Source organism: Dromaius novaehollandiae, chromosome 3 (genome assembly GCF_036370855.1).
Source record: "Dromaius novaehollandiae isolate bDroNov1 chromosome 3, bDroNov1.hap1, whole genome shotgun sequence".
Lineage (NCBI taxonomy): Eukaryota > Metazoa > Chordata > Aves > Casuariiformes > Dromaiidae > Dromaius > Dromaius novaehollandiae.
The window spans coordinates 116,515,712-116,536,706 of NC_088100.1; the positions used below are offsets into that span (position 1 = coordinate 116,515,712).

Genomic DNA, 20,995 nt, shown 5'->3' on the forward strand with positions numbered 1-20,995 from the left:
AGCCGAATGACCCGGTGCTTGTGTGAGCAGCGCCTGGCTCCCGGGGCCTCTCTGCTGAAGCAGTTCCCCGGGGGAGATAGCGGAACCTCCTTAGATTTTCCTTCAGGCTCTGGCCCAGGTCTCTCTCCTTCCCGTGTCATCGGTTTCAGGCCAGAGCTGGGATGGTGATGGGTTTGGGGTTTCTGCCCAGTTCTGTTCTGGCTGGAGAAGGGGAGCAAAAGTCCTTGGAGGAGAAAGAGGGAAGGGCACCCACAGGCACAGGCATGGGCCATGTGTCTGCAGCAACCTCCTTTTTTGGAGGAAACCAGGTGACGCACCAGAGAAAAGCCCCCGAGAACCCCCTGAGCCCCCTTCCCCTTGGGTCCCCGGAGGGGGCAACTGAGGGGAACGGGGCTGGGGAGATAGTCACCGCTCAAAATGGCTGGAGGTTGACGAGAGACCGTGAGTGCTGGAGCCTGGGGTAGTGCCACGTTTGGGGCATGGGGTGGGGGTGTGTGGGGGGGTCCCCGCTGCGGCTGTGCCTGGCTCCCCACCCCGCATTGCCGGCAGCCCTCTGTGAGGCGTCGGGGCCCCCTGCGGGTCACAGTGGCCCCCGCGGGTCCCTTCTCCCTCCCAGGGCTGGCACTGGCCCAGTGGCTCGCGGCTCCCGTGGAAGGAGGTGCTGGTGGAGCAGTGTGTCCGTCCAGGGAGCCCTGCCGCAATGGGGTTGCTGCGAGCGCTCCGAGGTGGGGGCTGGCACCGCGCTCGGCACCCTGCCTGCCGGCACGCTAGGTGGAGCTGACCTGCTGGCACCCGTGTTCCCGGCTCAGGGAGAGCCGGGGTCACATGCTTGGGGCCAGCCCCAAGCTGCCCCCGGGCTGCTCTTCTCCAGGCTGCGCAGAGCCGCCTCCGCCAGCCTCTCCTGTCGCCCCATGCTCCGGCTGGGGAGATGGTTGCCCCGACTCGGGGCCAACCCCCACGGCTGCCAGAGCGATGCAAACCCTCCGCTGCTTTCCTTCCAGGTTTCTTCACTTGTGTAGGTCCCCAGTCCGGACCTGCGCATGGTGAGGACGGCGGCAGGGTGGCTGGGTCTGTCCCTGCAGCCATTGCTACCTTTGCCGCCATCGTGACTTCTCTGTTGGACTGGCTGCAAGATGCCAAGGTGAGGCGCAGGCGCCCCATGGGGGTTTGAGGGCTCCCTGCAGCACCCTGGCTTCCCCAGGTGTCGCGGGCCGATCTCGCCCGACAGCGCCTCTGCCCTCCCGCTGCGCCTCATCCCAAAATGCGGATCCTGCCGGTGGCGATGGGCAGACACTACCGCACGCCCTCCCTTCCCGCAGGAGGTGGCAGCGTCCCCGGGGTTAGGGTTAGGGTTCAGGTTAGGAAATCCCAGCGCCAGATTCTTGCCTGCTCCCGATGGCTGTCCTGAGCGGTGCTGGCAGCTCGTCCCCGGTGTCAGCGTGGCGGAGCTGCTGTGGGGGCAGCAAGTCCCATCGCTGCCGTGTGCGCTGTGTCCGCAGGGTGGCAGAGCAGAGACCTACCGCGAGCTGGAGAGGGTCTTGTGGGGTGATGAGAGCCGTCTGCAGAGCTCTGTCGTGGACAGAGTGATAGCGGTGGCATCCAAGGACTTGCGAGCGGCCCAGGTGAGCTTGTTCTCTCTGGGGGTGACCCCGGACACCGGCACCCGGCACAGCAGGCTTCGGGACAGGTCATCGCGGGGGCTTGGGGCGGTGACCCAGAGCTGTGCAGACAGGGGGCTGCAGGGCTGTTTCTGAGTGAGAGACAGTTGGAGTCAAGTTACCGGTCCTTTGTCCTGCCTTAAGGCCGTGTCCCGTGGAGAGACATCCAGGCGTGCTCCTGCCACACAGGAACTGCTGTCTTTCAGGGTGTGACGGCCGCCATGAGGACGGCCGCTAGTGACGACCTGGTGGCGCTGGCCCGCTCCCACTTGCGCGACGTGGTGTCGGCGCTCCAGGGCCACCTGGAGGCCCTGGACGAGATGTCGGAGGAGGTCGTCCTCATCACCCTGCGCAACCTTGCCGCCCGCTATGGTACGGCCCCCCCCGGCCTGCTGCTCCGGGTTACAGTGGGTGACAGGCCGGAGACGGGACTTCTGCCCCTGCCCAAAACGGGCTGGGCTGGGCTGGGCTGGGCTGGAGGGAACCTGCCAGAGACCAAATGCGCCGGGCTCTGCCCTGCACCGTCCTCCCCATGCCGCAGGGCTTCCCCGTGCCCCTTGAGGAAGGCAGCCAGCACACGGGTGCCCTGGCAGGAGCCCTCCCTGCGCCGGGGCCTTCCCCAGCGCTGCAGCAGCTCTCCCGTCCCCCTGCCCTCTGGCACAGCGCCGCGGCCCTGCAGCCCTGGCCCGGCAGCGCTGCTGGGGGATGGAGCCTGCGGCCCGCGGCGGCTCTGGATGACTGTGGCCATCCGCCACCTCTGCAGCCCTGCAGTGCGTGCCCTTTGCGGAAACAACACTGTTGGCCCTGAGCCGCGTGCTGAGCATGGTGGGGAGCGGACGGACGCTGTGCGCCGTCTGTGGCGGTGAGTGTTGGCGCCGTGGCCAGGGCCTGTGGGGAGGGGAGGGGGCTGGGGCGGCCCTGGGCGCTTCACTGGGGTCTCGGGGTGGGCACGAAAGGGCTGAGCCCACGGCGAGCTCCGGCCTCGGCAGCCCCAAACTGCCCTGAACATGCAGGAGCTGCAGGTGCCACCAGGAGTGTCTGTGGGCAGGCTGGGACAGCACTCAGTGCAGCTGCCCCGAGGAGCTCCTGGGTCCCTTCCCGGCCTCTGCTCCCACGCTTGCCTCACGGTTTTATCTGCCTTTGGCGGAGCTCTGCCCAGTTTTGTTCCCCACCTTCTCCTCCCTTTCCCCCAGGCAGGGCAGCTTCGTTTTGTGTCTGTGGGCTTTAAGGGAGAGCACAGGAGAGAACTGCAAAAGCCTCCAAGCTTGTGCTGAAGGGCCAGTGTTTGGGAAGGAAGAGGCAGGGGCTGTGGTGGGCAACGGTGGAGGGAAGCAAGGCTGTGTGGAGGAAAAGGCGTGCTGGGGCAGAAGAGGGGAGAAACAAGGCATTGGCATTTCAATTCAGGCATCTAAGACCATGGCACAACATGCCCCTGAAGCCAGATCTCCTCCCAGCCTGAGCCCTGGCAAGCCTGGCCTGGGCTTAAAGCAGGCTTGGGGGCCGGTGCAAGGTCTCCTGCCGGCCAGAGACTTTGATGTGATCCCATTTCCCTTCCTGTGCTGCAGTTCTGGAGCAGTGGTGCAGAGGGATAAACATGTACTTCCGCCAGTGGGAGAAATGTGCCTTCCCTCGCCTGGGGGCAGCCCAGCTCTGCGCCCCCCGTTTACTCGCTCTTCTGCTACGTGAGCAGAAACTGGCAGGGCTGTGAGGAGGAAGAGGTGAGCATTGGTGCTCTTGCAGCCGTGGGCGGCAGCAGCACGGACGTCCGCGGGGGCCAGTGGTGCTGTGCATGGCACCGCGCGAGGAGCTGAAGGGAGCAGGCTGGCTGGCCGCGAAAGCACCCCGAGCCGGAAGCCTGCGGGCAGCATGCTGGGGTGAGCAGTGCCGGCCGGCAGGCAGGAGCGCAGCTGCCCCTGGCAGCCCCGAGCTGGGAGCCCGGAGGCTGGGGGCTCCCTGCCAGGAAGCGGCCAAATCCTGGGACCAAATCCGGGCAGGGCAGGCTGAGGGTGCCAGGAGGAAATGCTCTCCATGCTGGCGAGCAGGCCCTTCCCGCCAGGGGCGAAGGGGAAGGGAAAGCCCCCTGCGCGGGAAGGGCAGGGTGGTGTCTGGGAGAGGAGAGTGCTGGAGAGACCCTCAGCCTGCGACGTGACATGTCGCCGTCCCTCAGCAGGTCAAGCAGGCTGTTCTCAGGGCAGTGGGTGCCATGATGGGTGTCCTCCTGCACACGGAGGAGCACCGCGAGCACGCCTGGGAGCAGCTCCTCTGGCTCCTGCACCAGTACCGGGAAGTCCAGGACCCCTTTGGGGTGACCACGGTGAGGGGTTGCGAGGGGCACAGCGGGGCCAGGGGCTGTGGGGGGTGCTGCAAGGCACTGGGGAGCTGCGGAGTGCAGGCAGGAGCCGGGGCTCCTTTAAGCAGGAACAGGGGTTCAGGCGGTGACATGGCCCAGCAATGCCAGTTTCTCCCTTTCCGGGCGGCTCGCGGTGACAGCCCCCCTTCCCCACCCCACGTTCCCTTGCAGAGTCTCCGCTATTTCCTGGGGGCTGTGGTGGGCGTTCAGACCCGCGTGCCCTGGGCCAAGCTTCTGACCATCAATGCTGCTGTGCACCAGCAGGTAAGGCCTGACGCGGCATCGCTGGCCTGGGGCTCCTGGGCAGCCTCAGCTGCTGCAAAGCTCTGCGTGTGCCTGGGGCTCTGGGCTTTGGCCGTGGGTCCATGCCCAGAGCTGCCTGTGAGACGAGAGCTGACAGCGCAGTTTCTTCTCCGTCCCTCTCCATGCCAATCCGGCTTTCTCTGAAATGCACGTTGTTCCCACAGCTCTGTAACAAGATCGAGCCACCCAGCCCAGAGCACAGAGCAGAGCTGTGTCACTGCATCGTGCTGCAGGGTAAGGAGAGGAGAGCCAGCACCGCACCACCATGTGCCTGCAGCTCTCTCGCAAACCTGCCTGTGTGGGAAGACCCTGGTCACTAATGCCAAGCGTGATTTCTTCCCCACAGCCCAAATCTGCCCGGAGGAGATGATTGTCTTCCTATACTGCAAGCTGAGGAGTGGCAGCAAGGCCAATTGCGTGGCAGCCGTGGAAATGCTGCAAGCTCTGGTCTGCTCTGACGGTCAGTAACACGGGCCGGAGAAATGGAGTCCCTCTGGGATGCTGCTACTTCCTCTGACATCGCAATCTGGCCCCACTTTTCTGTCCCACTTGTGTACGAAAAGCCAGGCAGCTGTGACAAATCCCTTTGGAAATGGGGGCTCAGCCTCAGCACATGCCTCTCCTTGTCTCCTGTAGCCCCTGATGTGAGGGAGAAGCTGCCCCTGCTTGCAAAGCTCGCGCAGTCTGTGTGCCGCGACCCCATGGCCCAGGTGAGCTGGTTTGGGCAGGGCCGGTGCCGCCGCGGGGGGCAGAGCAGCCCTTTACCCGGGGCAGAGCCTGGTGAGGCCCTTCTAGTAGGCAAAGGCAGGGCCTGGGGCTAGAGGCCGGTGGCAGCCACAGAGCGAGGGCTGCTGCTGCACCCTCGTCATCTCCGCCTGGCCAGAGGGGCTGCAGCGCCGCAAAAGCGGCTCCCCTTGGGCTTTGGGACGGGGTTATAACTGCAGCCTCCCCGGCAGGTGAGAAGGGCAGTCCTGCGTTTCATCGGGGAGCTGCTGCACTCCGGCACCCCAGGCTGCTCGGCGTGGGACATGGTAGGCCACATCTTCAGCGAGTTCAGCCGGGCCTCGGACAGACTGGTAAGGGCAGAGAGCAGCGCTGGGGCTGTGCCCCATGCCCCAGCAGTGCCACACTGCCGCGTGCATCCCTGGTAGCGGGGAGCCCGGTGCAGCAGGATCAGTGGCGCCAGTGCCATGGTGGGAGCAGCCTCCCCGTCACTGTGCACCACGAGGTCTGGGAAGGGGCAGTGATGGATGTTTCCCACCTGTCTCGCAGGCCACGGGAAACCTTTGTGCAGTGGAAGCCCAGGAAGAAAGGGCTATTCAGCGCCTGTGTGCGCACATTGTGGGCACACTGGACGTCTCTGCCGGAGCAGTGGCCAAAGTAAGTCGTCTTCTGCCTGCTGCTGCTTCTTGTCTGGGGACACTTTTCCACACTTCCCCACGGCCCGAATCTCTCCCCTGACGGGCTGCAGAGCTCACGTGGCTCACAGAAATGCGCCTGTCCTTTCCGTCTGTGAGCTCCATGAGCCATGGGGTTGGCGGTGCCCGAGGCTTTCCTCTGTGCATGGGGACCCCCCATCTTAGCCACTAAAGCAGCCAAGAAGAGCTGGGGTTGAGCTCTGTGGGGCCGGACTTGCTCCTTCAGCGCATGCTATGGCTGAATTGAGCACCGCTGGGCACATAGCTTGGCTGCATCCCATAAATGAGATGTGGGGGCTGCTGGGGCCTTAGGGCTCCTGCATCCCCTTGCAGTGGGGAGGTGAACTGCCCCTGGGAGTGAGCTGTGCCGGCAGCTCTCACCAAAGAGGCAGCCAAAGGGAGGGTGGAAAGGGTATGAAGCAAGGTGGGTGAAAGGGAGAGACGGCGGAGGAGGAAGCCAGGGCGAGACTGAGTTAGGGAAGGAGCGAGGCCGAGGGGCTGGGCCGGTGCTGGAGAAGCACCAATGACAGGGGAACTGGGAGGGAGAGGTGGAAATGCCGGCGTGCCAAATGGCCTGGTTCTTGCCCACAGCTCCTGTGGCCGAGGCTGCTGCGGTATCTGGTGCCAGCCCAGTACACCGGCATGCTGGTCCCGCTCTGCCGCTGCCTGCGCACCATGGCTGAGAGACAGGAGAGAGCAGAGCACGAGGAAGAGGAGACGGCACCCAAGGCCCTGGAGTCCGAGGAGCAAGGTGGGGAGCAGAAAGTCCTGGCGTGCTGGGCTGGGCTGGGTGGGCCCAGGGCAGTATGTGTCCCTGTGTCCCCTGCCAGCCCCACGCAGGAGGCCCCGGGCAGCGCAGAGCAGAGCGGTGCCCTTTGCTGGGTGTGAGGGCTCTGCCCCCTGTGCCCCTTCCCCGGCGGAGCCGCCTGGTGCTGCTGTGCCCAGCTCTCGCCGGGGTCCGGGGGCTGGTTCCTGCCGTGCCGGGGCTGCCTTCATCGCTGGCCGTTCGGCCACGGGAGCCCAGCAGGGCCAGTGCGGAGGGACCCCCAGCGCGGCCGGGGTCCCCTTCAGCCTCCCGCGGTGTTGTGGGACATGGCGCAGGCAGGCACAGCGGGGCTGGGTGCCTCACACAGCCTTTTTTTCTGCCCGCAGCCGCTCTGCCGGCTCCCCAGGCCCTGCTGGCTCACCTGCTGGTGAGTAGCGGGGCCCTGGGGAAAGAGCTTTTGTGGCCGGGGTGAGGGCGGGAGAGATGGTGCCCAGGCCAGTGCCGGGCACCCCAGGAGGAGACAGGAGCGTGTCGGAGGGTGCCTGAGCCTCCCCTGCGTGTTGGGGGCTCCTACTCCTCCCGGGGGACGGCAGCGCCCGAGAGAAGCCGTCACTGCCTGCTGCGGCCAGGACAGCACCGACCTCCCTGCCTGCCAGCCTGCGGGGCAGCCATGGCTCCTGGGGCAGGTGTGAGCCCATCTCTTTCCTGCCCTGGCCTAGGTGGTGGCAGCGGTGGCTCCACACGCGGGCGGTGGCCGTGGAGCCACGGCCCTGCGGCTGCTGCAGGCACTCCCCGGCATGATCCACGGAGCTGTGGGGGCAAGGTGGGCCGCAGACATCCCCCTGATGCTGCAGCACCTGGCAGGTAAAGTGCTGGCAGGAGGGAGAGGCTGGGGGTGGAGGGGGCAGGAAAATGCCTTCGGCTCCCCAGCCTGGCAGAGGGCAATGGTCCTGGGGTTGCCAGCCCGATGGCCTGAGGCTTTGGGGAGTCAGACTCCAAAGGAGACAGCCGGGCTCTCCCGTGGTGCTCGCTGGGATAACAGCAAGGCCTTTTGCTTCCTCTGGCTTTGCAGGAACGACTGCAAGCTCCCTGGACGTGGCCGGGTGCGAGAGCCTCCTGCTGAAGGTACAGCGTCCCTGCAGGGGCCCCAGCTGGATGGGGTAAATGGGGAGCAGGAAAAGCGGTGGCAAAAACCTGGGGGCTCCCTGTTTGGGCACCAAGCAGTGCGGGCACTTCCCAAGCACCCTGTGCCTGTCCTGGCTGTGGCTGCTGCCCACTCAGAGGAGCCGCTCTTGGCACGTGGGGCACAGCTGAGCACCACGGCAGCTGCAGGCCAGGGCAGAGGCCTCCGACGCGGCCCTGTGCCATGGCACTGCCCGCTTCCAGCGAGTGCTGAGCCCAGGGGGCTCGAGTGGTGCGTTAGGGGAAGAGCGAGAGGCAGGTTGCAAGAGGGGCAGGCGGGGAGAGGGACTGTCGTCAGGGGGAGCTCTGCCCCAACAGTCTCCGGGGCCACTTGGATGCGCAAAAGGCCCTGGCCAAGGGCAGGGAGGCGTTTGCTTCATCTCCCGCTTCACCCTAGTTCCTGCAAACATCGCTGGAGCTCACTGAGGACAAGGCCTGGACCGTGGGCCTGAGCCGGGAGCTGAGCCAGCAGCTGGGCAGCTCTCCCCGCCTCTCCTGGGAGAAGGTTTGTTCCCTGCGTGGCGTCACTGCTGCTCGCACGCCCCAAGGGCTGCATCGGCAGAGCCCTGGGACACTCAGCCTGGGGCAAAGGCTGGCAGTGGCGCTCTGCCCCGCGGGCTGCTTTCCCTACTGCCTGCTCTCTTTCCCCAGGAGGGTGCTCGTGCTCCCCTCTGTGCTGAGCTGGCGGCGGGGCCAGGCTGGCCGCTGGCTGCTGTCGGGGCTGGTGCCGCAGGCGCCTCGGCAGGTCCTGGCACAGTGGGGTCTGCCGTGGCCTGGCCTTCTCCTGCCAGTTTGGGCTGTCACCACAGCTGGGGCTTGGCCTCTTCTCTTGCAGCGGTTCCTGTACAAGGCTCTCGGCACAGCCCTGGCAGCTTGTGGGTGTCTCCACCACGTGCAAGAGCAGACCCTGAAACATCTCAAAGCAGCCAACTTCCTGGAGCTGTGGGAGGCACAGGTGAGGTTTCCTTGTGGCGCCCTGCTTTCCTGAGTGCCACCTGCATGTCCCCTGGGTAGAGGGGCTCTGCGTGCCCTGCTCCAGCCCTTGCTGCTTTTCTGTTTGCTGCCGTTTCCCTCGGGAAAGGTCCTGCCTGGCTGGTGGAGATGGGCAGGGCTGGGCACTGGGGCCGGAGCGACTCCCCGTTTCTGCTGTGTTGCAGGGAATGATTTCAGTTGTGTCCCGCTGCGCCGAGAGCCACTTCCAGCTGGCCTTGTCCTTGGTGCAGGAGTTCACGTGGACTTTGAAACACCAGAAGGTAAAGGGCCCACGATGTCGTTGTGGGGAGCTGCCAGGAGGTGCGCGGGGAGCTGAGCCACCGGTCGGGTGCGGGGCAGCTCCCACCTTGGGAGCGCACAGAGTCCTGGGCACAGCGGGGCTGTGGGCTGACGTCTCGGTGCTTCTCCGGTGAACCCCCAGCAGAGCCACACGGTGAGCACCCGTGCTGCTCGCGCTGCGTTGATGGTGATCTACGGCAGGATGGCGCTGCGTGCCCCCAGGGAGCAGATGCTTGCCCACGTCGAGAGAGACGTCGTGGGGAATGTCCTGTGGCTCTACCGAGAGGGCTGCCAGGTGGGTGCTCGGGGCGCGGAGCAGAGCCGGCCAGGTGCCGCCAGCTCCAGCCTCTCCTTGCCCTTCCTGCGCGCACCTCTCCCGTCGCAGCCGCACCAGCAAACCAGCGGTTCGCCCTGCTCCCCTGGGCCGGGGTCTGCGGGGTCTTTCCAGCCAGCAGCCAAGGCAGCTGCTTCCCTCCCCGTGGCAGCCTCCTTCCCAGGAATGGAGAGGAGGTTACCTTCCTGGGGTGCAGGTGCCAAGCTGGGGTCCACTGGGCTCCCGGAGGGTGCAGTCTCCTCCCCACGCTGTGCTTGGAGGCAGATTCCCCCCAGCCCCACTGCTCTTTCTGCCCTCAGCCCTTCAAAGAGCTCAAAGGCGTGTTTGTCTCCCCTGCGATCAGGATGCACAGCTGAAGCTCTCCCTGGTGCAGAGCATCACTGAGATCAGCCTTGCCATCCAGGCTGTGGGCGCCTGCCCCAAGTTTGAGCTCTGCCGCAAGCGGGAGCTGCTGCAGACACTACTGGTGAGTGCCCGGAGCCGGCGCTGTCATGCAGGGGAGCTTTGGGCTCTGCCACAGGGTGGGTTTGCACTGAGGCGCGATGATCTTCCGGGGCGGTGCGAGAGCTCCCGAGGGCCCCGAGCCGTGTCCCCAGCCGGCAGGGCGCTTGGGTGCTGGCGCTCGGGGCTGTGGCGGGGCAGCGCAGTGCGTCCAGGCGCTGGGGAGCTGCTGCCTCATCCCACGGGACCCTAGTGGGAGCCATGGGGGTGGCGGGGCCAGTGCCTGCAGGGTCTGGCAGAAGAGCCTGTGGCCGGGGCGAGTGGGAAGGCTCTGCCGCAGCCCTGCCAGCTGCCTACTTTGCCTGTGTCTCTCTGTGACTTGCAGGAGGTGATTCACGAGGAGCCCCAGGAGTCCCCAGTGCACCCCCGGGCCATCGAGGCCATCAGGCAGTTGAGGTAGGGTCTGTCCCCTGGGGCTGTGGCAGTCGCTGCATGTCCCAGCCCAGCTGGCTGGTCTGGCTGGGGTTGCGGGCGTTGGATTTGGGGCTGTCGATTGGGACAAAGCCAGTCGTCCTCTGACTTGCTCTGGAGAGTGCTAGTAAGCCCCCTCTCTGCCTTTTCTCCCTTTTTTCTCCTGGCAGGAAGCTGAAGCCCCATCTGAGCAGGAAGGAAAACTGCAGCCTCCTGGCTCAGTGCTGCCAGGGCATTGTGTGCCTTCGTCGCCCGGAGCAGATGGAAGCGAGAGGGCAGATGGCAGCAGCTGCTCCACGCGCACCGGTACCTGCCGGCCCTTCTGGGCCGCCCCTCGGTGGGGGCCCAGCTCCAGGCGCCCTGCACTCTGGCAGCTGCTAGCTGCGCTGGCATCTGCTCGGGGTGCCCGGCCTCAGTCCCCCTTTCTGGTGTCAGGGTGTGCAGGCGCCGTCCCTGCGAGCGCTGGGCCAGCTCACGGCAGCCCTTCTCCACACAGAGCCGGCCCCCATCTGCCTCAAGGACATGGTGCAGGTGAGTGTCCCCAGGGTGGCGGGGAAAGCGTCACCACTGACAGAGCGGAGCAGAGCCATGGGGATCCCGCCTGTGAGGTGGGTCCAAGGAGGGGAGCTTCCCTGTAACTAGGTGCAACACCCACACTGGTGGACAGCAAAATGGTCCTAGTTTCAGGACCCCTTGTCCTAATTTCACATCCAAGCTTCTCCCATCGGCAGCAGCTTCCTTGCAGGCAGCTCGCAGTGTCCTGCAGCCACCCAGATCAGCCAGAGCATCTCCCCAGCTGCAGCTGAAAGCCAGGAGTGCTGCACTAGTCAATGCTGCCCACGGTGAGAGCAGCCTGGGCTGAGCCTGGAGCAGGGAGATCCCCGTGGGGAAGGGCTCGCTGACTGGGGCCGGCGTGCCCGGAGACACTGGGGCTGTGGAGGCAACGGGGCTAGGAAGGGAGGGGGCTGGCGAGGGCTGTTGGGGGGAAAGATGCCCGTGCTGAGACAGGTCCGCCCATGCCAGATCCTGCGGCGCTGGCTCACTTCAGCCCACACGTGCGAGCGGGAGAGGGCCCTGCAGGTGTGCATCCAGCTGTTGGGCACTTGCGAAGAGGGACACAAGCACAGGGTGAGTGGGACCCCATGCACAGAGAGCTCCGCATGGGCGGGCACTGAGCTTTGGGTCTCCGGGGCCACAGGGTGGCCCCTTATTCGCCCCAGCTTGGGGGCGGCATGGCTAGGAGAGGGCAAGCGGCCACGGAGCTGCCGGCGATCTTTTTGCCTGCCTCTTGCTCTTGCAGCAAGGCCGTGCCTGCGAGCAGTTCGGCTCCCTGGCGGGACTGCTGGGGCCTCTGACGTGCGATGCGTCGGCCGCATCCCGACAGCGGGCAGCAACCTGCCTCAGCCACCTGCTCCAAATAGGAGGTGAGGAGAGCGGCGCATGTCCCCCCCCCCCACACACACACTGCTGTTGGAGGGCAGGACGTCATCCCGGGCACCAGGGACCGTCCCCCTCCATGGCCGGCCCCTCGCCTGGCTAGCAAACCCACTGCACCATGTTCGGGGGGCCTGTGGAGGGGGGGGCGCTGGCTTCGTGTGGCCTCCACTGCCCTCCCTTGGACTCTCTTTTATGCACACGCGGGGCTAGAGGTTCGCTCCCCGCAAATGTGACTCTCCTTTCTCCTGGCTCCAGCTGAGGCCACGGATGTGGCACCCCAGACCAACGAGATCGGGTGCCTGCGTGAGAGGCTCAACGCCATCACCTCCGAGTCTCTGCTGGTGACCTCCGCCAACATCGCCAAAGTAACTGGCCCCTGAAAAGTGGGGTGGGGGCCTGGTGTCAGGCTCCTGCCCATCTCCCTGCTCCCTGCAGGGTCTCACGCCATTCCCTGAGCGAGCTGTCGCATGGGGACATGTGGCATGAGCATGGAGCAGCAGGCTGGAGACTTGTCTGTCCTTTCGGCCCACGGCAAAAGGAGCAGATGCCATGGTGTGTGTGTGTGTGTGTGTGTGTGTGTGTGTGTGTGTGAGAGAGAGAGAGAGAGAGAGAGAGAGAGAGAGAGAGAGAGAGAGCGCGCTGCTGTCAGGACGTGAGTTTTGCATCTGAGCAACCTGTGACATGGTCTCTCGTGTTTCTGATTTCTCCCCAGCTTGTTTGCAAATATTTCCCCCCGAGGCCAGGCCACAGACTTCATGAGCACTGTCATGGAGAGCTTGCTGTGCCCCAGGCCCGTGTGTGCACGGGCCGCTGGGCGGTGGACGCTCACCTTTCTGGGCGAGTGCGGAGAGCAAATATTCCAGGAGGAGGTGAGAGGGGCATTTTTTTGCGTTCGCTTTTGGCTGTTCTCTGTTGTTGGCTGTTGGCCCCGAAGAAGGATGGGGAAAGGGTGCACCAAGCCATTCTTTCTCACCGTCCTCCTTTCAGGTACCCAAGGTCGTGAGCAACCTTTACACCTGCCTGCAGAGCACCCAGCAGAGCACTCCCAGGCACTTCATGCTGCAGGCGATGCTCCTCCTGGCCCGCTCTCACCAACAGCTGGTGCTCAACAGCCTCCTCCAGAAATGCCTGCCCACAGACAGGTCTGTGCACTCGCCCTTCCCTCTGCCGTCAGACACAGCCCCAGGGCGCGCCTGCGTGGGGGGGAGGTCCCACTCGGAAGCAGGTGGTTTTTTTCCCCAGGAAAGGCTGAGCGCTGCAGGATCGTGGGCTCGTGTCTCTGTCCTGACCCGGGCATTGCCAGCCCCCTTGCAGACGAGGAGAGCGTTTGGCCTCCCGAGAGGACGTCGCAAGTACCCGAGGACAGGGGCTCACAGGCGAGCGTCTGTTCCCTTGCAGCAACACGATGGAGGTGTGGCGGAGCCTGGGGAGAAGTGCCCTGGGATGCCAAATCCTGGTGCGCTTAGCCGAAAAATTAAGAGCAGCTGGCAAGAGCAGCCACAGGAGCGACTGCTGTGTTCAGGAGCTGGACAGCAGTCAGGCTGCCCTGGAGCCTCGCACGATAAGGTCAGCAGCAGAGGTGTTAGTGCTGCTTCACATCTACTTTCCAACGCGTGCTTGAGCGTGAGAGAGTTTTGTGCCCTTTGCGAGCATGGGTGGAGCCTCACAGGGTGCTGTGCCCGAGCGGTGGCAGCGTTAGCGGTGTGGGGAACCAGGACAGTTTGCAGGCTGGTGGGGGGGGAGGGGGGGAGGGGGGTGGTGGTGAAAGCCCTTGTTCAACCAGGTGGTTCTTGGCTGAATTTCTCTGTAGATCACCTGCGCCCTCTCTGAGGTGGTGTCGGTCCTGCGGAGCAAGACGCTGGTCCAGCGCCTGCTTCCCTATCTGCTTCCCGGCCTCCTGGGGCAGGTCAGCGAGACGCTGGGGGAGGAGATGGCACTGTCTCTCGGGGAGCTGAGCAGCGATGACACACCGGGCAGGTGAGGAGCGGCAGGGGCAGGGGTTGGCCTGTGCCCCGGGTCTTTGCTCATGTGGTTGATGGCCTTGCAGGCGCGCACCTGACTGTCCCGCTGGCGCTGGGCTGCCTCCGTGGGGAGGCAGGACTGGTCACTGCAGGGCAGCACGCCTGGGGATCTGGCTGCAGCGTGGCCATTCCTGCCCGTAGACTCTGTGTCACCAGCCGGGGGACGTTGGGGAGCTCCCCATAGCGCCGTGCTCTGCCCGCGCTCCTGCTGCACAAGGGCAGGACCAAATCAGTGCAGTGTGTCGCCTGCAAGGCACTCTCCACAAAGTGCTGCTTAGCAGAGCCACTGGGGATTGCCTTGGGCGTCTGGCATGGAGTCAGCCAAGGGACACTGGGTTTTCTCCTGCCGTCCATGGGTTTGGGGCAGGACAAAGGATAAAAATGCCAGTTTTCGGTCAGCTTGAGACTTGGAGGCTGCGGAGTGTCATTTCAGGGGTACTTTGCCTCTCCCTCGGTGGCGTTTAGAATGAGTGAATGAACAGCTCCCGTAGTGGCTGAGCTGTTCCAGCTCTGCTAAAGAGAAATCTTCCCCCAAACTTCTGTGACTGGAGATTTCTCTGTGTTTTTTTCACCAGACTTTTTGTGGCAGCGTTGGAGCTGGTGCTGGCAAAGTGCCTGGAGGAGCGATGGCTGCGGCTGCTCCAGGAGCAGGGAGTGTGGGCATCCCTGGCAGACCCCCAGGCTCACACCACCGGCGTGTGTCTCCTGGCAAGGTGAGAGCCCCCAGGATGTGCCCTGCCTTGTTGCGGGGACTGTGCCTGGGAAAATGGCTGCTGAGACCTTCATGAGCACCTGGGAGCTCTGCTGCGCTGCAGAGCAGCATCTGCGTCAGAGCGGGAGAAGTTGGGAGTCGTGGCCTGTGGCCATCCCGTATGTGTCGCGAGCCTGCTTGTGCTTTGTGCGCAGTGTGCTGCTCCGCGCGGAGCTCGTCCCGCAGCGCTTGGTGCAGAACCTCTTCCCATGGCTGAATTCGCACTCGGTGAACCTGCGGCTCACGGCCACGGCTTGCTTTGCTGAGGTGAGGCAGGAAGCGGGGCAGAGAGGGCTTGGAGGGGTTCCTGCGTCTTGCCTGGCGTGAATCGCGTCCTGATGCTAGCGGCCACGTGGCTTTATTACAGCTGATGAAGGCCCACATGGTGGAGGAGAGCAAGCTCCTGAAGCCCCTCTTAGAGGCCTTAGTAGCAAGATCACACGACCCTGCCAGCGCCGTGCGGCAAATGGCCGTGAGAGGCATGGGCAACGTGGCCATTGGAGTGCCTGCAAAGGTGAGGCGGCCTTCCCTGGGCTTTGAGCACAGCCCGAACTCAAGAGCTGCCAGTGGAGAGCTGCCCAGGGCTTGAGCAGCCTGGAGAGACGAGCTGAGGCAGATGCGGGGCTGTGCTAAGGCCACGCTCCTCACTCTGACGTCAGCAGGGTGGCAAAGGGGACACTGGGTGTAAATCGGGGCTCCCTGGGCTGGGGTTTGCTCTGGGCTTGCTCTAGCAAGCACAGACCTTGGCACAGTGGTGAAGAGCAGTGGTGAGAGGCAGGAATAGTGAGCAGCTCGTGTGCCCGTCGCTTCACAGCTGCGGAGGAACAGGGCGGCCGTGGTGGAGGTGCTGCTCAGGGACCTGGAGGACGTGGCCAGCGCGGAGGTGGCTGCTGAGAGCCTGCTGGCACTGGCAAAGGTGCTGGGGCAGCTGAAGGCAAGAGCCATGGGCTCTGCCTTTGAAGAGATCGCCAGGTCCACCCAGGCGTTCTTGGGAGCGGTAAGTGAAGCCCCCCGCATTCTTCTGCTCAGCAGGCGAGAGCCGTCCTGGGGCCGCCATCCCGTGCGGGCAGCGCCCCGCTGGTGCTGAGCGGTTTGGATGCGGCGCCCTCCTTAGCAGCCTGCCCCATGGGCTCTCTCTCTATCGCAGGAGGAAGAGGTCCTGCGCTGCTCGGCCTTTGCCCTCTATGGCGCCCTGGCCTCCTCTGCCTCGGGCAGGAGGTCCGTTTTCAGCAGAGAGGTGGAGCAAGCATTTCCCAGCCTCGTGCTGCACCTCCGGGACCCGACCCCAGCCGTCTCCAACGTAAGAGCCCCCGGAGCTCCTTGCAGAGCCGCAGAAAGCCCCACAGTGCCAGCAGCGCCACGGTGCCGCTCCCACCTGCGCCGGCCTGCCGGTGTCTCACAGATCCTCGCTGACACTTGCATGGCAAGGTCTCTCCCTCAGCACGCCGGGCAGGTGAGCAGCATCCCCATGACAGCCCGACACTTTTCCAGGCGTGCAAGGTCGCTCTCCATCTGTGCGCCCCGTTTCTGGGGTCGAAGAGGGTGCGGTGGCGCATCGCCACAAGTGCCGGGCTGAGTGCGGCCGAGCTGCAGGACGAGGTCTGCAGTCACCTGGTGAGTGAGCTCTGTGCTGGGGCCCGTGTCCCTGCGACTGGCTGCCCACCTCGTGGCTCCCGCGCCACGGGGCCACCCGGCTGTGGGTGGGCGGAGGGGTGTTTGCAGCCGGAGACGAGCTCCCATGTCCCTGCTTTGCCCTAGGCCCAAGACTGCCCTACGCTGCTGGAGAGGCTCTTCAGCACGGTCCGGAGCTGCTGCACAGGGAGCTACCAGGCGTCGCAGGCAGCAGCCGTCATCGTCCTGGGTGAGAGGCAGTGCCAGGCTCTCGCGTTCCTCCCAGCTGCGTCCCCTGAGTCGGGGTCAGGGTCCAGGGCCAGGGTTGGGGTTTGGGGCTAGGGCCGCATCCTGATGGCTGCCTTTCCCCACGTGCCAGGCATTCTCCTGGACACTGCACCAGCCAAGTGGCTCCAGCAGCAGGACCTGGCATTCCTGTTGGGAGGTAGGTGGTGGCAGCCGAGCTCCCGCCCCAAGGGATGGGGAGGCGTCCGGAGGCCCTGTGGGCGCCAGGCTGGGGACGCTGGTGCCGAAAGCCGAGGAGGGCTTGGGGAGAGGGGACTCACGTGGCTCCCAGGCTCCTGGCCAAGGAAGCCCCCCTCCGGCTGGACACTGTGGGGCACTGGGGGCCATGGGGTAAATGGTCGCCAAGTGCCCACGGTGCCTCCCTGTGTTCTCGTTGCAGCTCAGCGGAGGTGGCAGCGTGAGGAGGCCCACCCCCCGCAGCTGGCAGCAGCCGCGGGGCCCCACGCCGGGGCGACCCGGCACCCCAGTGCAGGAGGGCAATAAAGCTCCATCCGCGCAGGGAAGGCGCCAGCCGTGTCTGGGCTCTGTGGGGGTCTCACGCTAGTCCCGGCCCTGCCACCCCCAGAACATGGCCCTGGTGCCCCCCGGCCCTGCCCTCCCCGGGGACACAGCCTGGGGCGAGCAGGGACACAGGGGAGTGGAGAGACCGGGGGTGAGCAGGGGGGGCACTAGGGGTGCTGGGGGCAGTGGGAGGTGCCTAAGGACACTGGAGCCACCAGGGGCTCTGGGGATGAGAGGGGCCCCGGTGACCGCGGCGGGAGCAGTGGGACCGGGGGGTAAGTGGGGGCCAGGGGGCCCCGGGAGTCACTGGGAGGCACCTGGGGGTGAGTGGGGACTCAGCGGGGGCAGGGGGCAGAGCTGCTCTCCAGGGCCGCGGCTGGGAGTGTGGGGCAGGGCCGCGAATGGGGCTGCTCAATTTGGCCCCTCGCAGCTGCCGTCCGTACCCTCCCTCTGTCCCTCTGTGGCGGCCCGGGCGCCGGGAGGGCGGCGGCGGCCTCAAGTAAGGAGCACGGTGGCTCGGTCACGGGGCCGCGGCAGGGAATAAAGCCCGAAGGGCCGGAGCCCGGCACCCCCTGCTCCCCCCCCCCGCCGCCCAGGCTGCCCCACACCCGGGGCCGGGCCCTCCCCTCGGGACCGCCCCCGCCGAGTTCCCAAGCACGGCCCAGAGCCGCCCCGGGCCGGCGCCGCGTGAGGCTGCTCCCCCGAGTCAGGGGGAGTACAAATCCCGGGACCAAATCCGGGCAGGGCAGGCTGAGGGTGCCAGGAGGAAATGCTCTCCATGCTGGCGAGCAGGCCCTTCCCGCCAGGGGCGAAGGGGAAGGGAAAGCCCCCTGCGCGGGAAGGGCAGGGTGGTGTCTGGGAGAGGAGAGTGCTGGAGAGACCCTCAGCCTGCGACGTGACATGTCGCCGTCCCTCGGCAGGTCAAGGAGGCTGTCCTCAGGGCAGTGGGTGCCATGATGGGTGTCCTCCTGCACACAGAGGAGCACCGCGAGCACGCCTGGGAGCAGCTCCTCTGGCTCCTGCACCAGTACCGGGAAGTCCAGGACCCCTTTGGGGTGACCACGGTGAGGGGTTGCAAGGGGCACAGCGGGGCCAGGGGCTGTGGGGGGTGCTGCAAGGCACTGGGGAGCTGCAGAGTGCAGGCAGGAGCCAGGGCTCCTTTAAGCAGGAACAGGGGTTCAGGCGGTGACATGGCCCAGCAATGCCAGTTTCTCCCTTTCCGGGCGGCTCGCGGTGACAGCCCCCCTTCCCCACCCCACGTTCCCTTGCAGAGTCTCCGCTATTTCCTGGGGGCTGTGGTGGGTGTTCAGACGCACACGTCCCAGGTTCCGGTGTTTCGCTCTGGGGCCACTATTCAACTTGGGAGCCATCAAAGGGCATCGATAGCAATCACTCTCAAGATCGAGCAGCATCGAGGCCTGTCCAATTCCAGGCCTATCGATAGGCTTCGATACAGATATCGAAGCCTATCGATAGGTCCCCAATCCGCTGCTTGGCCGCAGGCATGCATAGCTTTGGCTCTGGGGCCGATGTTGCTCTCAGGAGGCGACACCGACCACTGACACTGACCGTTTTTCATGCCGACGGGCCTGGAGGAGTATCGATGTGCCAACCTCTCGCGAGGGCACCACATCCATAGCTATCGATCCCTGGCACTACGCAGTGATGCCTCTCCATCTCGAGAGGCCGCGAGGCCATGCATTTCCATACCTACTTAGAGGCATCCATCGCACTAGGTGCCAATAGTTATCGGTAACTGTCAACATCCATCCCTGCCGAGAGCCATCGATACCTCTCGCTCGCGACAGCCAGCTGCGCTTTTCGCTCTGGCTCCCCTCTTGCACGTGGGAGCCATCCAAGGGCATTGATAGCCATCGCACTCAAGATCGAGCGGCATCAATGCCTGTCCAATTCCAGGCCTACCGATCCACTTCGATATCAAAGCCTATCGATAGGTCCCCAATCCGCTCCTTGGCTGCAGGCATGCATAGCTTTGGCTCTGGGGCAGACACTGCTCTCAGGAGGCGACACTGACCACTGACACTGACCGTTTTTCACACCGACGGGCCTGGAGGAGTATCGATGTGCCAACCTCTCGCGAGGGCACCACATCCATAGCTATCAATCCCTGGCACTATGCAGTCATCCCTCCCCATCTCGAGAGGCCACAAGTGCCTGGATTTCCATACCTACTTAGAGGCATCCATCGCACTAGGTGCCAATAGTTATCGGTAACTGTCGACATCCATCCCTGCCGAGAGCCATCGATACCTCTCGCTCGCGACAGCCAGCTGCGCCTTTTTGCTCTGGGGCCACTCTTCCACTTGGGAGCCATCCAAGGGCATCGATAGCCATCACTCTCAAGATCGAGCGGCATCAATACCTGTCCAATTGCAGGCCTATCGATAGGTCCCCAAACCGCTCCTTGGCCACAGGCATGCATAGCTTTGGCTCTGGGGCTGATGTTGCTCTCAGCAGGCAACGCCCACCATTGACACTGACTGTTTTTCACTGCAACGGGTCTTGAGCAGTATCGATGTGCCCACGTCTCGCGAGGGCACCACATCCATAGCTATCGATCCCTGGCACTACGCAGTCATCCCTCTCCATCTCAAGAGGCCGCGAGGCCATGCATTTCCATACCTACTTAGAGGCATCCATCGCACTAGGTGCCAATAGTTATCGGTAACTGTCAACATCCATCCCTGCCGAGAGCCATCGATACCTCTTGCTCGCGACAACTGTTAAAGAATAGCGAACTGAAACTGTCTAGAGGTAGCCACTTAGCAGAACTTAGATAAAACTTGCTTAGCATGAGTAGCTAAATTTGCTGTAGCCCTAGGCCGCACTTAGGTAAAATAATGAACTTTTACTTAGTCCAGTAAGAAAAGGGCGTCCGAGCTGGTTCAAGCTAGGAAGATAAGGAATTTACAAGCAGTCTGCATTCCTGCGTCTCACACTCTGAAAGGGAGGGTGTCTGCAGGAATGCGTCTCACACTCCGAAAGGGAGGGTGTCAAGCCTTTGAAATAAGACCAGTGCAGGGCATTAGGACCTTGAGGGACAAAGCCTTAGCTCACTGCTGGGGCAGTGTTCATTGTTATGATTTAGAATCACCTCCTCCTCAGGACCTTGAGACACAACAGTAAGACCCGACAAAAACAGAGGTACAACCATCATCAGAGACAGCAAAAAACAAAAATAAGGAGAAAAACAGCTTACCTCAGCATGACGATGAGACCCAATGAGGAGCAGGAGACTCCAGACCAAAAAATTACTATTGGTCTAACTACCACGTGAGGGGTGGGAAATGTAAGTTGAAAAAACTGTAATTGCCCAGGATTTGTTTATGTTAGGGTCCCTCTTTGGAGGCACCCAGCTCGAGCTTTAATTACTGCACATGCGTGATTAATATTTAATTATTTAATTTGTTTTGATTTGGCTCTGTAATTTTCTGCAGGAACCTAGGGTCAGGCCCTGTTATGGTGGCCGACAAGCCTAATTTCCATAACACAGCCAGCTGCGCCTTTTGCTCTGGGGCCACTCTTCCACTTGGGAGCCATCAAAGGGCATCCATAGCGATCACTCTCAAGATTGAGCGGCATCGATGCCTGTCCAATTCCAGGCCTATCGATAGGCTTCGATATCGATTCTCCACGTGCAGGCTCCTCGAGGAGTACCTTTGTCCTTACGGATGGCTTCGCAACAACATCTAGGGATGGCGATCCCTATTGAGAGCCATCGATCTTCTCTCTCCATGTCCAGATCTCTCTGGAGTGGTCCTATTGAGAGGCAATGAGGCCTCTCTGTCCCAGAACGCATCCACAGCTTTCGAGCTCTGGCCGAGTTTGTAAGCAGCATACAGCCACCGATGGCATCATCGCTCGCTCTCCATAGCGAGAGGCATGCATACCCGCCCATTTCCCAACCTCGCCACAGGAATAGACATCGAGGATGACAGCTAATGAAAACACAAATAGAGCTTGTCAGATAGTTTTGCTCTTTAAACTTGGCATTAATGATGCCAAGCTTTCCCCCTTTCTGCACTGAATTGCAACTATTTTTTTTGTGTAATAGTGTAATAGTAACTGTGTAATTGTGTAATAGTAACTACTATTGGCAGAGGTACCTGGAGATCTTAACTCAGGTCAGTCCTGTTGTGCTCCATACTTTGC

At 63.5% G+C, this 20,995-nt stretch overlaps 1 protein-coding gene across 1 annotated transcript; it reads left to right on the forward strand.

The window, feature by feature from the left end:
* The first annotated feature begins 263 nt into the window (after positions 1-263).
* Positions 264-15,980, forward strand: LOC135327992 (maestro heat-like repeat-containing protein family member 2B). Its single transcript, XM_064510187.1, has 37 exons — positions 264-441; positions 1,020-1,141; positions 1,320-1,622; positions 1,865-2,030; positions 2,422-2,520; positions 3,258-3,376; positions 3,829-3,972; positions 4,108-4,272; positions 4,476-4,545; positions 4,658-4,771; positions 4,948-5,021; positions 5,256-5,387; positions 5,584-5,691; positions 6,321-6,480; positions 6,882-6,922; positions 7,215-7,359; positions 7,568-7,620; positions 8,075-8,182; positions 8,513-8,632; positions 8,835-8,930; positions 9,092-9,244; positions 9,627-9,749; positions 10,110-10,180; positions 10,366-10,501; positions 10,631-10,726; positions 11,219-11,323; positions 11,496-11,619; positions 11,888-11,997; positions 12,226-12,284; positions 12,345-12,501; positions 12,620-12,829; positions 13,443-13,609; positions 14,229-14,366; positions 14,560-14,671; positions 14,772-14,918; positions 15,219-15,401; positions 15,552-15,980. Exons 1-37 carry the CDS (start codon positions 264-266, stop codon positions 15,978-15,980), a joined length of 5,037 nt encoding a protein of 1,678 aa, XP_064366257.1.
* Positions 15,981-20,995: the final 5,015 nt, after the last annotated feature.

Bases quoted from the DNA above. Each gene is read 5' to 3' on its own strand.
- LOC135327992 (XM_064510187.1), top strand. From the start codon at position 264: ATGGGCCATGTGTCTGCAGCAACCTCCTTTTTTGGAGGAAACCAGGTG. The intron at 2,521-3,257 runs GTGAGTGTTGGC...GATAAACATGTA, and splicing joins GCTGTGCGCCGTCTGTGGCG to CTTCCGCCAGTGGGAGAAAT. The intron at 7,621-8,074 runs GTACAGCGTCCC...GCTTCACCCTAG, and splicing joins GCGAGAGCCTCCTGCTGAAG to TTCCTGCAAACATCGCTGGA.